This window comes from Lactuca sativa, chromosome 7 (genome assembly GCF_002870075.4).
Source record: "Lactuca sativa cultivar Salinas chromosome 7, Lsat_Salinas_v11, whole genome shotgun sequence".
Taxonomy (NCBI): domain Eukaryota; kingdom Viridiplantae; phylum Streptophyta; class Magnoliopsida; order Asterales; family Asteraceae; genus Lactuca; species Lactuca sativa.
In genome coordinates this window covers 157521450-157537434 of record NC_056629.2, presented here as the reverse complement: position 1 = coordinate 157537434, position 15985 = coordinate 157521450, and the positions used below count along the sequence as shown (strand labels likewise).

At 33.7% G+C, this 15985-nt stretch overlaps 3 protein-coding genes across 3 annotated transcripts; all 3 read left to right on the top strand.

Moving 5' to 3' along the window:
• Nucleotides 1-483: 483 nt before the first annotated feature.
• On the top strand, nucleotides 484-1200 carry LOC111895599 (uncharacterized). The gene has a single exon (XM_023891682.2). The coding sequence runs from the start codon at nucleotides 484-486 to the stop codon at nucleotides 1198-1200; it is 717 nt and encodes a 238-aa protein (XP_023747450.2).
• A 2836-nt stretch (nucleotides 1201-4036) lies between these two features.
• On the top strand, nucleotides 4037-7435 carry LOC111895598 (uncharacterized mitochondrial protein AtMg00810-like). Its single transcript, XM_052765828.1, has 3 exons — nucleotides 4037-4408; nucleotides 4607-4825; nucleotides 7352-7435. The coding sequence occupies exons 1-3, from the start codon at nucleotides 4037-4039 to the stop codon at nucleotides 7433-7435; spliced, it is 675 nt and encodes a 224-aa protein (XP_052621788.1).
• Nucleotides 7436-10491: 3056 nt separating this feature from the next.
• LOC111895643 (bZIP transcription factor 23) lies at nucleotides 10492-13470 on the top strand. The gene is made up of 5 exons (XM_023891721.3): nucleotides 10492-10650; nucleotides 11502-12610; nucleotides 12677-12748; nucleotides 12837-12866; nucleotides 13115-13470. Exons 2-5 carry the CDS (start codon nucleotides 11564-11566, stop codon nucleotides 13187-13189), a joined length of 1224 nt encoding a protein of 407 aa, XP_023747489.1. The 5' UTR covers nucleotides 10492-10650; nucleotides 11502-11563; the 3' UTR covers nucleotides 13190-13470.
• The last annotated feature ends 2515 nt before the right edge of the window (nucleotides 13471-15985 follow it).

Sequence of the window (15985 nt, the reverse complement as noted above, 5' to 3'; positions counted from 1 at the left end):
CTAGTTAAAAGGATAAATTAAGTCCTAAACAAACGCTCTAAATCTTATATATTCAAAGGTGCTTCTTTTTAAGAGCTTTTAAGAGCCAAACAAACATGGCCTTACTCTTGGTTTTACATATCGAATATTTGATATGTATTTATTTGTTTGTTGGACCTCTACATCTTATATATGTAATTTTTTATGTTGATGACATCATTGTTACGGGCACTTTATTACCTAGTCATCACTTGTTTTGAGATCGATTATGTTATTAGAAAAGTATCTTGGGTTCTTCATACCCCTACTGATCAGCATTGGGTGGCAGTCAAACGGATTCTAATATCTTTATGGTACGACTTCTCATTGTTAACGTATATATTTTGATGTATTTTCTATGTATTTAGTTGAGTAGCCCATATGTGGCCCTTGGCCCATTGATGTATATTTGTATAAATACGTTTTATGATGTAATGGATTGCACGGGATTTTAATCACAATTACATGGTATCAGAGAACCCTAGCCACTGGGTTATCTCTCCTTTTTCTTCCTATTCTCGATTCTGTTTCCCTCCCTTTCCTGCATCAATCATGATGAGCAGTGATTCATCCTCTTCTGCCTCTCTTCTTGACAAACCTTCTTCCTCCATTAACATCAAACATGCAGTTCCCCTAGTTCTTGATCTTGAAAGAATGAATTATGACATATGGCGTGAGCTGTTTGAAACTCATTGCAAGGGATACGGTCTCTCCAAACATCTTCTTCCCACCACCGACAAGTCTCCTGAACCCACTGAAGAATGGGAACGTTTGGACTCCATTGTCAAATCTTGGATCTACATCACGTTGTCTCAGCCTCTTCTCCACATGATTCTGAAGAAAAACTCATCTGCATATGGCGTTTGGAACCGCCTGGAACTACTTTTCCGAGAAAATAAGCATACTACCTCCATCCAACTTGACAGTGAGATCCGAAACATCACTCAAGGAGACTCGTCTATCAGTGATTATTGTTCTCGTATCAAGACTCTTGCTGATTTGCTTGAAAATCTAGAAAATCCGGTCCCTGAGATCAATCTTGTTTCCTATGCTCTCAATGGGTTGTCTACCAAATATAATTACATTGCTACTACCATACGACATCGTGATCCTCTACCCTCCTTCATGCAAATGCGGTCCATGTTATTGATTGAAGAACGCCAAATACTTCAAGATCAGTAGCGACAAACTACTCTCACTCCTACTCATTCTGACCACGGCTATTCTCCCACAATTCTCGCCACTGATGGCAACTCCAACTCATCCAATCAGCGTAACTATTACCGTAGCGGTCGATCTGGTGGCCGGAATGGCCATGGCGGTCGAGGAGGTCGCAATGGCAACAAGTTTATTGGGGGTTCACGTCAGCAACAATATCCGGCGGCTGTACCTTCTGGTTGGGGGTACGGCTAGTACCCTCTGTCGCATCATGCCCAGGCTCAACAGGCTCAACCTGGTCTTCTACCGAGTCCATCAGCAATGTTGCAACAGCCTTTGGCCCAACCTCAATCAGCCCACATGCCTCTTCTTCCAGGTGGGCCACAGCAACAAGCCCAACATCATCAGTTTTTTGGGTCACTTACTCTCTCCAACCCTCATCCTCAAGCTTTGATCATCCACCCTCCACATATGTTTCAACAACCAACGAGTATTCCACAAGCATTCCAAACCACTTCCATGCTTGATCCGGGTACTGGAGGGTGGTACATGGATACAGGAGCTACCACCCATCTTCATCAAGATGCAGGTATACTTACTAAACCTTCCAATAAGCATAATTTTTCTTCATCGGTTTTAGTTGGTAATGGATCTTCGATACCCGTGAGTAATGTCGGTCATTCCACTCTTCCTTATCAAAATCCGTATCGTACTCTTGTTTTGAAAAATGTTTTAATCACACCTCAAATCATTAAAAACCTTATTTATGTTCGTTCCTTTACTCGTGAAAATTCGTGTTCAATTGAATTTGACCCGTTTGGTTTTTCTGTGAAGGATTTACGAACCAAACAAGTTCTCATGCGATGTGATAGCAGCGGAGATCTTTATCCTGTCACCACTCCATCTCCCCAAGCACTTCTCACTATTGCTCCGCTTCTTTGGCATCACCGTCTTGGTCATCCCGGTCATCATGTCTTCAAACATTTAGTTGATAATCATTTTATTTCCTGTTCCTCAAATAAAATTTCTACTTTATGTGAACCTTGTCAACTTGGGAAACATGTTAAATTACCGTTTAATATCTCAAATTCTGTTTCATTATTTCCGTTCCATATAATACACTCCGATGTGTGGACCTCACCGATTGCAAGTTATAGTGGTATTAAATATTATGTACTCTTTCTTGACAATTATTCTCATTTTGTTTGGATTTATCCCTTACGTGCAAAATCTGAAGTTTTTTCCAAATTTCTTCATTTTCGTGCTCTTGTTAAAAATCAATTTAATGCCGACATCAAACAATTTCAATGTGACAACGGAGGTGAATACAATAATCAACATTTCCAAAACCTTTGTGACACTCATGGTATTAAAATGCGTTTTTCCTGCCCACACACATCTTCACAAAATGGAAAGTCGGAACGTATGATACACACCATAAACAATGTTGTTCGTACTCTTCTTTTTCATGCTTGTCTTCCACCCGAATATTGGGTTGAAGCCTTACATATGGAAGAACACCTTCTCAACATCCTTCCCTCCACCACTCTTAACAATGACACTCCCTTTTTCAAACTCTATAACAAAATCCCTACCTATCACCACCTTCGGGTTTTTGGATGTCTATGTTTCCCGCATGATGAGTCTCCTCACAAACTCTCTCCTCGATCTACACCATGCGTTTTTCTTGGATATCCTTCCACTCTTAAAGGATATCGATGTCTTGATCTTCACTCTAAGAAAATAATCATATCCAGACATGTTGTGTTTGATGAAACCGTGTTTCCTTTCGGCTCTATGACTCCTAACTCTGCTCCTTCGTATTCTTTTCTCGAGGATCACAACCCCCCGATTATAACTCCCGAGCCATGATCGTCTCTAAATACTCACACCATTTCCCCTCCCGACTCTCCATCTCCATCTCTTGGCTCTTCATCTTCTTCTGCCGAGAGCCCTCCTATTCCAACTTATGTTACTTCTCCTCCTCCAGATATCATTGTTCAACTTGATCCAACGGTCTCTACTCATCCCATGGTCACTAGGCTACAACGTGGTATTAAGAAACCTATTCAACGCCTAAATCTCCATATTGACTCTGAGTCTCCTCTTCCTTGTACTTACTCACAAGCCTTTGAAGATCCAAACTGGCTCCAAGCTATGCAAGAAGAATATACGGATTTAATGGAAAACAAAACATGGACCCTTGTTCATCGTCCTACAAATGCGAACATTATTAATTGTATATGGCTTTTTAAAAAGAAGTTGACTGCCAATGGTACTCTTTCTCGCTACAAGGCTCATCTTGTTGCAAATGGACGAAGTCAGCGACCCGAAATAGATTGTGATGAAACTTTCAGCCCCGTTGTTAAACCTACCACCATTCGTACCATCCTGAGCATTGCAGTCACTCATAAGTGGCCTATACGACAACTTGATGTAAAAAATGCTTTTCTTCATGGTCATCTTCAAGAGACAGTCTATATGAAACAACCTCCTGGTTTTTGTGACCCGTCTCGGCCTCATCATGTATGTCTTCTTCAGAGATCACTTTATGGTCTCAAACATGCACCGAGGGCATGGTTTCAGCACTTTACAACATTTATTTCTCGCATTGGTTTTACTAATAGCAGGTGTGATTCATCTTTGTTGATCTACAGAAGGGGTACCCACATTGCATACTTACTTCTCTATATGGACGATATTGTTCTCACTGGTAATTTTGCACAGCTTTTGTCTCATATTACATCCATACTTGGGACTGAGTTTTCCATGTCTGATCTTGGTGATCTCCATTATTTTTTTGGGTATCTCGGCTGTTAGAATTGCCGACGGTTTATTTCTGTCTCAACGAAAATATGCCATGGAGATACTAGATCGAGCATCTATGCTCAACTGCAAATCTGTATCTACCCATGCTGACTTGTCTACTAAGTTTGATGGTTCGGGGCCTCCTGTCCAAGACCCTACTCTATATCGTAGTCTGGCAGGTGCACTTCAATATCTCACATTCACTCGGCCTGACATTACATATTCAGTTCAACAGGTTTGTCTTTACATGCATGATCCTCGTGAGCCTCACTTCACTGCTTTGAAGCGCATTTTACGCTATGTTCGTGGTACACTTAATCATGGTCTTCAGATTTTTAGCTCTCACTCTCGAGACATTGTTGCCTACTCGGATGTCGACTGGGCTGGCTGTCCTGTCACTCGACGTTCTACTTATGGTTACTGTGTATTTTTAGGACACAATCTTATTTCCTAACGTCAACACACTATCTCCAGGTCTAGTGTCGAGGCAGAGTATCGCGGTGTTGCTAATGCAGTTGCAGAAACATGTTGGATACATAATTTACTTCTTGAGCTTCATTATTCTCCCCATCGGGCTACTCTTGTTTATTGCGACAATGTCAGTGCTGTTTATATGTCTCAGAATCCAGTTCAACATCAACGGACCAAACATATTGAGATTGATCTTCATTTTGTTCGTGACATGGTCGCTACGGGTCAGGTTCGTGTGCTTCATGTTCCCTCCAAGTCACAATATGCAGATATCTTTACGAAAAGTCTTCCTTCGAGTTTGTTCCTTGATTTTCGATCCAGCTTGAACGTTCGTGATCCTACCCTCGTTCAAACTGCGGGGGTTGTTAACGTATATATTTTGATGTATTTTCTATGTATTTAGTTGAGTAGCCCATATGTGGCCCTTGGCCCATTGATGTATATTTGTATAAATACGTTTTATGATGTAATGGATTGCATGGGATTTTAATCACAATTACACTCATGGTTTTGTTATTATGTGTGCCTCTTCTTGTGTAATTCATGCTTGCTCAGGTCTAGCTTGTTGTGATGATGAGTGCCAATCAACTAATGGCTATTGCATGTGTCTTTTTTGGGCCTACTTTGATTAGTTGGAGTAGTAAGAAGCAACATACAATTGTTTGCTCTAGTGCTAAGAAGAAGTATTGTGCCTTAATAACAATGTTATTGAGTACTTTCCCACCAACCTTATGGTGTGAAAACGTTGATGTTGGCCACTTAGCGACCAATCCAACATTTCATTAACACACTAAACATATTAAAATTGATATTTATCTTATACAATATATAACGCTTTCTTAATATTTCAATGTTTGTTATGTTATGATGTTTTTACAAAGATGGTATATATTCCATAGTTTAACACTGTACCCAACAAACTTCACATCGTTCTCACTGTTTCGCTTGAAAGGGATGATAAATAAGTTAGTTAAAGGAGTTCATTATTAGCACTCATCGGTGTCATCAAAATAGTTAGATGGTTAGTATGTTGGTGATTTAATATCATCAATATTATTTGACTGTAACAAGGTTAAATTTATTGACCAAAAGTGATCTTGTTGAATATTGAACAAGTTAAGATGGTGTAGAAGTACACACTTGTTCAACTTTTTAGAAAATTGACCATTTTCCCTGAGATCCGTTTTATGACAGGTTTGGTAGTTTTGATGACAGTTTTGTAACTGTCTAGTGACAATTTTCAGACAGGAATCATATAACCATTTTTGATCATTTTATGGTACACTTCTTGAAGAACATTTTCAGATATATTCTTTGATTTCGTATCTCTGAATTTTATCCAATTGAGTGTTCGATATGTACCATCGAAATACTTCAATTTGATAGTGAATTGCGACTTTCAGAAAATCCAAGCAATCTGTTTATCTCATATTTCTAACATAGTATAGAATTCCTTTTATCCTTTTATACATTAATATATAGTGTTACAAGTAGTGTAGGATTGTTTGTATTTACTTATAAATACTCATGTACTAGCAACATTACACATATAAAAAATATGAAATATACTTAGTGCATCCAACATTGTTCATCTTTCTCTCTTTTAGCTTCTTTGCATATATCTATAGGGTTTTGTATAAAACACTAAAGAAACAAAAGCATGTGGGTCTTCTATGAATGGGATATTTCGAGACATAAGATCCATTAAATAAAGAGAAAAATAGAAGTAATATTGGCGTCACATGGAATAGTACAACTTGTATAGAGATTGGGATATGGAGGCACATGAAAATGATCACATCCTTAGACACATGTCTTTGTGTCTACGCCAACATCAATAACCTGAAGCATGTATAGAGTTTATTATTTTATCATTTTTTTTCTATTTTTTTTTAATAAAAATCCTAAAGTTGGTTGAAAGTAGTTTATTCTTATTAGCCAAGACAGCACAATAGATGGATTGGACATGTTCGATAACGAGTAAAGCTACTATAATGAATTAAAATATCGCAATATACATAAAAAAAAGTTATTATATTTTAGTTTTTGTATGATTTATAATTTTATATTATGTCGGTCAATAAAAATCACTTAATTTTGAAAGAATTTCAAATCTAACCACTGTGATTCTTATTTTTTATTTAACATATGTTAAAAATGACATATTCTCATTAACTACATGATATCATATTTGCAATCTACTTTTGTATTTAAAAAAAATTATAAATAATATATAAATCGATGCTACAGAAATTTGTAAAGAAATTCAAATAAACTGTTGACTTAAAAAATGTGTGGAACATGTTTTTTGAAGAAGTTCATTCAACTTTTAATTTAACTACATTTACATGAAAATTGAACTATTAACATATTTATGCCAAATTTAATATAGTTGAACTTGGCTAACTTCTTTTATTTATTTATTTATTACTTTTTGGAAACAACAAAAATTTATATAAAAACTAACAAGACGTTAGAATACACTTCACAGATTAATATAAGTTGTGAGAGAGTTTTATTTAACTATTTGAGACTTTACTGCACTTTGTAGCCTCTATGTATTTTGTCATACAATTTGTGGTGTTATACTAAAAATTGTCTAACAAATATATTGATCATAAAAATAAACTCTTGGCTTAGTTGAATTAATATCTATAATATATAATATACTTGTTTTTTTACATAATCAAAATTATATTATAATTTATAATATGGTAATAATATAGTACATCTACAAATGATCTTGACCGTACATGAATTAAATTGATGGTTGAGATTTGAGGAATCAAATTGGGAGGATTAAAAGATGATGGATTTCCATATCTTCATGTTCCCCACTCACCAACTCCTCTCTGCATAAAAAGCTTTAAAAATTGCATTATTCTTTGTTTTAAAGAGAAAATGGGCGACTAGGATTCATCCACAATGCACACTCTCATTGGTTAAAAGACCACATCGGGCAATCAGAAAGACACTATAATTGGTCCACGTTTTACTCTTCTTATTTAAATATTCCATTTTTTTATTGATATCAACATATCACTTATATTTACATAATACGTCCCTAATCTTTCCACTTGTTTGAAAGTAAGGACGCTAATTATTTGTCATCAAACTTGTTCCAACAAACTCAATGAAGAGAACCCTCTTGATTGTTTATCTTCATCATATTTAATAAGCCCACGATTATCGTATTTCGTCCATAAAGATAACTATGTATTTGGTATTTTTCTTATAAATATATTTATGAACCTAGAGTTCTAGTTTTTAGTTTGGGTTTTTTTTATACATAATAACACATATGATAGCTCAAAGTCTTATCATAAATCAAATATGACGTGATTAACAAAAATGTTCCTTTATTTTATATTTTTATGGCTTTTTTTTGTTATAAAATAACCTTTGTTTTTTTATAACCTCAACAAAATGTTTAATACTAACAACCCAATAAACACACCACACCACACACAGCAAAAGTGTATATAGTGTGAAAAAAAGGACTTTTAACACCATGCTAGGATCATAAGAGTTGCCTAGGTAGTAAAGAGCTCCTTCATAGAGTAGTGACGCTACAATTGGCTTCATACAACCAAAGTTGAACCGGAATCCAAACCTATTGTTTGTGTAAGTTCCAGAACGTAACCTTTGGACCCAAACGAGTTATGTTTTATAATCTTTTATATGAATGATATTTACTAAGTTGGATGATACAATTTATTTGCATTTCATATAAGACGATCTCGACCTAATCTAAAGACATTAAAGATCAAACAAAAAATAAGAGAGCTTGCAACATCAAGATTGTTATCGAGTTGAGTCGATACAAAGTTAAGATCTACCTCATATCGTTTAGAAAACACAAAGCTCAAAATTCAATTCGTTCTCAATCGATAATATTCAAACTTGTGTTCAAGCTTTATTGAAGTAGTACTTTCAAAACTCAACTCAATTATGTATTAAATTTTAATTGGATATATGATTAAGTTCTCAAGATCACTTAGTTATGTAAATATTAAGGGATAATGACTTGAGAGGGTAACGTGTTTTAGCTTTTAGTCATATTTGGTCACTAAATTATTTTTTGTATTTTATTAACCCTTGAGCTTGTTGAAACATATACATTATACTAATATGACTGGTAATAGTGGGTTTTGTCGGTTTTCAGCGTTGTTTCCGACAAAAAATGAGTTTTCCGGCCAAATATGATTTTTCGATCATCTTCTCCGGTTAAACTCGATCTTCCGGCGAAACCATTTTTTTTTTTCTGGGAACCAATATATGAATGACTTCATTCCAACATTAGATCGACCTCCATGGCTACCTGAAAACATATAAGAAATCGGTGGGGTTCCAAATCAAAAATCTTGAAATCTATGTGTTCTTTGTTCGTTCTTGTTCTTGGAACAAAACCCTAGAAAATTGAGGAGGGGTAGTTATACATCTCCGACGAGCCCTCCTTGGTTCTCTTGTCTCGTCGCCAGCAGCAACCCAACCGAATACGGTCTGCAACAGTCACCAATCAAGGAGAGCACCATCGGTGCTCGGTTTAACTGAGGAAGGAAGAAGAACGAAAGTAGCAGAGCTGTTGTGGAGTCGACAGGAAATAAGGAAATGAGAAAGGGGTTTCGACTCTTGGTTTGATTGAGAAAAGAAGGAAGAAAAATCGACGGCAGCAAGGCTGCCGTCAACTGTTGCAGCTAGGGGCTCCTTCGGCAGCCTCGTGGTGGTTCTTTTCTGATCTGGTCAGCAGAAAACACGAAAAGGGGAAGGGGTAATGCAAATCCACGACTTCAGGGGGTGTTTGGGTGGTGGTACGGGACCTTCAAAAACACAATTCTGTGTAAGGTGTTTGTGTGTGTCGGATCTGATAAACCCATATTTATTCCTTGTTCATCATCTTCCTAAGCAACTGATACAAACCTAAACCCCATTTCCAATCGAGCAACAATCAACAGAAATCAATTTATAGATCTCGAAAATAAAGAAGAAGAAAAATTGAGAGACCGACCCTCCTTGGATCAAGAAGGTGCAGAAGTGAGCTCTCGATTTCTGGGTTTGAAATAGCCTGAAAACTCGCATTTGGTGGAGGCTCGTTGAGAAGATGACCGGAGAGCCATCGAATGTGAAACCTTCAATAACAGGTTGAAAACCCACTAGTTACCGGTCATGCTGGTATAATGTAATACGTTTCAACAAGTTCAAATGTTAATAAAACAAATAAAATAATTTAGTGAACAAATGTGACCAAAAGTTAAAATATGTTACCATCTCAAGTAATTATTCAAAATATTAATAGTATAGAGAATAAAAAATGTAACTTTGACTAAGTTCGATTTGTTAGGATTAATGCATAATAATTTATTGATCAAATAACAACGAAAACAAAGTTGGTATTTTAAATTTCGTATTCCCCAAAGTCATGAATCTGATTAGAATATTTAGACCAATATTTATTTAGCCATAGGTGTTTAAAAGTGGAGACACATAGCAATTAGCATAAACTGATAAATATGAGTTGGTAAACTAAAGAGTGGGGCATATGGATTGCAGTTAGGGATCCTCTTGGGAGCTTCTAGGGCTTTAACATTTTTATTCTTATTTATTTTATAGTTTGTAAACAACGAAATTTATTACTACAAATATTTATTATTTATTGTTCTCTTTGTGATTTTAAGTCTGTAACCTCATAAATTCACATACAAACAACACAATTATTTCTTTGTTAATTCCATATTAATCCCTACATGATTAAGCTCTCAAGATTAAGAAGCCGAGTATTTTAATTCTTATGCTTGTATCGATAATATATTCAAGTAGCTCGATTCAACTCTACCTAAATCGAGTCCAATTAAAGTATTTTTCGAGTCGGATCTTAGTTTCTCGGTAGTTAGCTTGATTCTATTACACCTGTGTGAAGCAAAAACAACATATGATCTATAATGAATTTTGAATAATGAAGGGGCATTTATGTAAAAGTTGAAAGATAACGGGGTGTATATATACTTTTTAGAAACACTTGCATAAATCTCAACAACCTACGCTTTATGAAGACAAACATGAATGAATTGAGTACCGAAGTTTTTACCATTTAAAAGGAGCAGAAGACACTTGTCATCTCTTCCGAGCAAACAAGAAACGAAAGGACACGCCGCTCTTCCCCTCCACCCTCTCCCTCTCATCTCTCACTCTAAAAGGGTAAAATCGTCTTCAAATTTCACACTCAGCTGAAGATATTTCTCTCTAGTTTTCTCTTCTTTTTATATTTCTTTTCAACTTTTATCTATGATAAAGATTTGATCTTCTGAATTCTTTAAAGCTTATTTTTCTTACCATTTGATGTGATTGGTCCAAACTTTTTGGATCCAGATCTTTGGTTTTCTTGGTTTATTGTATCTAGTTGATGATGAAATTGTTGCTTTGTTGTTGAGTATAGTTCTAATCATGTTTATGGATAGTGTTCTAGCTTTATTCCTCTTTGTGAGCACAAAGAAAGATAACAAAAAGTCAAAAAATTATGCATAAAGATTGTGATTTTTATTATATTTGTTCTTATGCTAATCTTTCTTGATAATTTGATTTGTAGCTATGGCATCTGGGTATTTTGGGGGTTTTGACCTTTGAAGCAACATAGAGATTATTAGTTCATTTCATATCTTGAATATTCCAACTGGATTTAGAATTTTTAGCTTAATTGGCTTTGATTTTGTTAGTTTAACCCTAAAGATATTTATTTTAATACTATTTTATATCCAATTTTATGAATGAAAATGATAATATTGATAACTCAATCTTCACTTCAAAGTCAAACTTGGACTTTTTAACATGTTCATCATTACCCTTTTTTCTTCCTTTTTTTATGAATTAAACCATTAATAATTTAATATTGTTTTGCTTTGCTTACGAATATCCTATTGCAATAGAATTGCAAAAATCTTGTTACTAAATCTTAGATTCTTGTTATTACTTTGTTAAGAAAGTTTGATACTTTTTAATTCTTGACTAATTTTCTCTTTTTTTTTGGATGAATTTTGCATCTGGGTATGAAGAAATCAAAGCCATAGCGATTCATCTGCATTCCATTTGATTTGGGGATTCAAGATTCAAGAACATGAGTTCATTTATCAACTTCAGAAACTTCGTTGACACATCGCAACCAGAGATGAATGGAATCAGACAAATGGCACCAAATTCACCATTAACCCGACAATCTTCAATCTATTCCTTAACTTTCGATGAGCTACAGAACACATTAGGTGGAGGTGGGAAGGATTTCGGATCGATGAACATGGATGAACTTTTGAAGAACATTTGGACTGCGGAAGAGACTCAATCAATGGCGCTGACTTCTAATTTTGGAATCCCGAATAACGGGAACGGGAATATACAAAGACAAGGATCATTGACGTTACCAAGAACACTTAGCCAGAAAACCGTCGATGAAGTCTGGCGAGAGTTGATGAAGAGTAACGGCGGAGGAAAAGGCGGCGATTTGATCGGAGAAATTAATTTACAGGCGGAGCAACGGGAACCCACTTTGGGGGAGATGACATTAGAGGATTTCTTACTGAAAGCAGGCGTCGTAACTGAAAATAATCAAATTCAAACGAATGAAGGATCTATGAGACCTCAGAACCCTCAAAACGCTCAAAACAGCTCGTATTTTGGTGATGTTTCACAGAATGTCGAAAACAATAGCTTCATTTTCGGGTTTCAAAACCCGAATCAAAACCATGGATTTCAACAGCAAATCACAGAGAATAAAAATGGACTCAACCTGCAACCAAAACCAAATCCAAATCAAAAATCGCAGCCTCAGCCGCAGCCTCTTTTCCCGAAGCAAGCGGCGTTGGACTTCACGGCGCCATTGAATGGTAAATCTGAAAACCCGATGAAGATTAATGTGGTTCAAGCTAATGGGGTCGAGAACGGAGTGATGAACATGAAGAAACTTGGGGGTCCTGGCGCAGGATCTCCACGTAATTTGATCCCAAAAACTAACGTCGATTCAACTCCATCACCTCCCTTTTATGCTTTTGATGAAGGTGGTTTTCGTGGGCGGAGAAGCAGCGGTACTTTAGAGAAAGTGGTGGAGAGACGGCGGAGGAGAATGATCAAAAATCGAGAATCTGCTGCAAGATCTAGGGCTCGAAAGCAGGTCAGTTTCCATTATCTTACTATTCATAACATGATTAGAGAACCAAAATTAACGATCTTGTTACAGGCGTATACTTTGGAATTGGAAGCAGAAGTTGCAAAACTTAAAGAATTAAACCACGAATTAATGAAAAAGCAGGTATTTAATGTAAATCTATCTTTGATCATCGTTATCATATTAATAAACTCGCTTAATTGTGTTTCTTGATGATCGATTTTCACTGCAGGAAGAAATCACGGAGATGCAGAGGAATCAGGTAGGAAGAGATTCCTTCATCTTCCATTTTTCTCCGTTGACTTTTGGAGTCAAACTTTTTTTTTTTAAAAAAAACCAAATTCCAGATGTATAAATTCATTTTTTCGCTCAAAAAGTTTTCCCTCCTAAAAATTTTTCATATAGATTACTGTAACTATGATTTAATTCTTTTTAACGAAAACCCTTTTCATATAATTCAATGTCAATATTTCATCCTTTGACTCTGAAAAGTCAAATCTTGTTATCCAGATAGTGGAGAAGATGAAGCTGCCATGGGGGAGTAAGAGGCTATGCTTACGAAGAACGTTAACAGGGCCTTGGTAGACTTGATAAACAATGATCTGATTAGATGTAAAAGGTGAATTGGAAAAGATATAAATGATGTGGGTATGAAATTTTATCATAGATGTGGGATTGTGATCTTGTTAACTGTGTCTGGGTGTGTAATTATATTATAGACCAGATTAGCAAGCAAGCAAGCACCTGATAATTTGTGCGACTTATTTTTGAGAGGCGAATCTTGTATGTTAAGTTTTATAGATCATGTAGATCAAATGCAAACTCTATCATGAATATTTGTTTGTATTCTTGATTTGGTTTACAAATCCTTGCATAACTACCAGGGTGAGCAAAATAGGCTAGAAATGATTGGGTACTGAATATCTAATTTGGTTCGGTTCTTGGTTCCTTTGTATCCATAAATTCGGTTCTCAGTTTTTCAGTTATGGTTCGGTTTGGTCTGCTGCTTCTGAACACTAATAACAACTAGGAGTGAACAAAATATTATTGGAACCCAATCGGAATCGAAACCGATTGAAGCCAAATATGTAATTCGGTTTCACCATATCCAAAAATTAGGTTCTAGTTTGATTTGATTTAGGAATTGAACTCACATTTTTTTTACTATTTGGCTTGAAACCACAAACAACCGGTACAACGATATGACTTTTCTTGTCTCTGGTTGGTTTTTGTTGTCTCGGGTTGGTTTTGGTGTGACATTTTCAAATTTGGGACGAAATTTCAAGGCTTGACAATGAGTGTTTTCTTAGTTTCTTCTCAAGTTTTTATATACTTATAAAGGAAACATTTTTCTTTTAACCATTTTCATTTGAAACTCCTATGTATTTTTTCTTTCATCACATTCATTTGAAACTCCTATGACTTTTCAACTTCTTTCAAATAATAATTATAAGTTGTTTAATAAGGTTAAATAAATATCAAACCTAAAGTGTAATAATATATAAACTAAATTTCAATATTAAAATAATATATTTACTTCTACTTATAAAGTTATGTTTGTTAACTTTTAGCATATTATAATTAATTTATTAGTTTTAATATATTGTTGGATGTAAACCATTATCATTTTAAAGATACAATTTTGGAGCAATTTGTATAAAATATTTAAATTATTAATTTATGCATAACATTATAGAGTCAACTTATATATAAATTTTAGTTTAACTTAAGCAAACCAAAAAATATTTTGTAAATAGTTAAAAGTGATCAAATGTAGTGTCTTTCTAATAATGATTATAAGTTGATTAATAAGGTTAAATAAATATCAAACCTAAAGTGTAATCACAAATAAACTAAATTTTAATTTTAAAATAATATTTTTACTTCTACTTATAAAGCTATGCCTTTAACTTTTAACATATTATACTTAATTTATTAGATTTAAAATGTTGTGTATGTAAACCATTATCAATTTAAAGCTACAACTTTTGAACAGTTTAGACAAAATACTTAAATTGCTAATTTAAATATAACATTATAGTGTTAACTTAAATATAAATTTCAGTTCCACTTAAAAAACCAAATAATATTTTGTAAATAGTTAAAAGTGATAAAATGTAGTGATAAATGCAAAAACTAAATTGTAATCTCAATTTAACTAAATAATTTCCTAAAGATATTATTATAATCCTTAAAATCTTTCAAATAAGTAGCTTAAAATATCTTACAATAATAATAGTTAAAAATAAATCTATATAAATGATTATATTGTTACCTTTAAAATCAAACAACAATGTTTGATGTTTTAAATAATTATAATAACAAAAATTAAAACAATAAGCAAATAAATTTAATAAATTTGATCAACAATAACAACAACTATAAATAACATTAAACCATATATTATATTTAATTTTGTTCATTTGTAACTCGCGTGTAGAAGTCATTCAAACGATTGACATTATGCAGTTATAATAGATGTATATATTATATCAATTTAGTATACGAATTATTATATCAAATTTAACAACAACGTTATTATTATATTAAAAAAACATATATTTGTAAAGACTTCAACTATATAGGTTTTTCTGCGCAACGCGCGGACATTCGCCTAGTATACTTATAAAGTTTGCATTTTTTCTTGAACCACATTCATTTGAAACTCTCATTCATTTTTTCCTTTCACCACATTCATTTGAAACTCCCATGACTTTTCAATTTCTTTCTAATAATTATTATAAGTTGGTTAATAAGGTTAAATAAATATCAAACCTAAAGTGTAATCATATATAAACTAAATTTCAATATTAAAAAAATATATTTTCTTCTACTTATAAAGTTTGTTTTTAACTTTTAACATATTATACTTAATTTATTAGGTCTAATATGTTGTGTGTAAACTGTTATCATTTTAAAGCTACAACTTTTGATCAATTTGTATAAAATACTTAAATTATTAATTTAAATATAACATTACTGGATCAACTTAAATATAAAATTTAGTTCAACTTAAACAACCCAAAGAATATTTTGTAAATAGTTAAAAATGATAAATTGTAGTGTCTTTGTAATAATGGTAATAAATTGGTTAATAAGGTTAAATAAGTATCAAACCTAAAGTGTAATAAAAAATAAACTAAATTTCAATATTAAAATAATATTTTACTTCTATTTATAAAGTTATGTCTTTAACTTTTAACATATTATACTTAATTTATTAGATTTAATATGTTATTGTATGTAAACGATTATCAGTTTAAACCTACAACTTTTGAATTGTATGAACAAAATACTTAAATTGTTAATTTAAATATAACATTAGATGATCAACTTCAATATAAATTTCAGTTCCACTTAAAAAAACTCAAAGAATATTTT

Excerpts from the sequence above, each read along its gene's own strand:
- LOC111895598 (XM_052765828.1), top strand. The coding sequence starts at position 4,037 with ATGGAGATACTAGATCGAGCATCTATGCTCAACTGCAAATCTGTATCT. Across the intron at positions 4,409-4,606 it reads GTTCTACTTATGGTTACTGT|AATCCAGTTCAACATCAACG; the intron begins GTATTTTTAGGA and ends TATATGTCTCAG. Across the intron at positions 4,826-7,351 it reads AAACTGCGGGGGTTGTTAAC|AGAAAATGGGCGACTAGGAT; the intron begins GTATATATTTTG and ends TTTGTTTTAAAG.
- LOC111895643 (XM_023891721.3), top strand. The coding sequence starts at position 11,564 with ATGAGTTCATTTATCAACTTCAGAAACTTCGTTGACACATCGCAACCA. Across the intron at positions 12,611-12,676 it reads GATCTAGGGCTCGAAAGCAG|GCGTATACTTTGGAATTGGA; the intron begins GTCAGTTTCCAT and ends ATCTTGTTACAG. Across the intron at positions 12,867-13,114 it reads CGGAGATGCAGAGGAATCAG|ATAGTGGAGAAGATGAAGCT; the intron begins GTAGGAAGAGAT and ends CTTGTTATCCAG.
- LOC111895599 (XM_023891682.2), top strand. The coding sequence starts at position 484 with ATGGTATCAGAGAACCCTAGCCACTGGGTTATCTCTCCTTTTTCTTCC.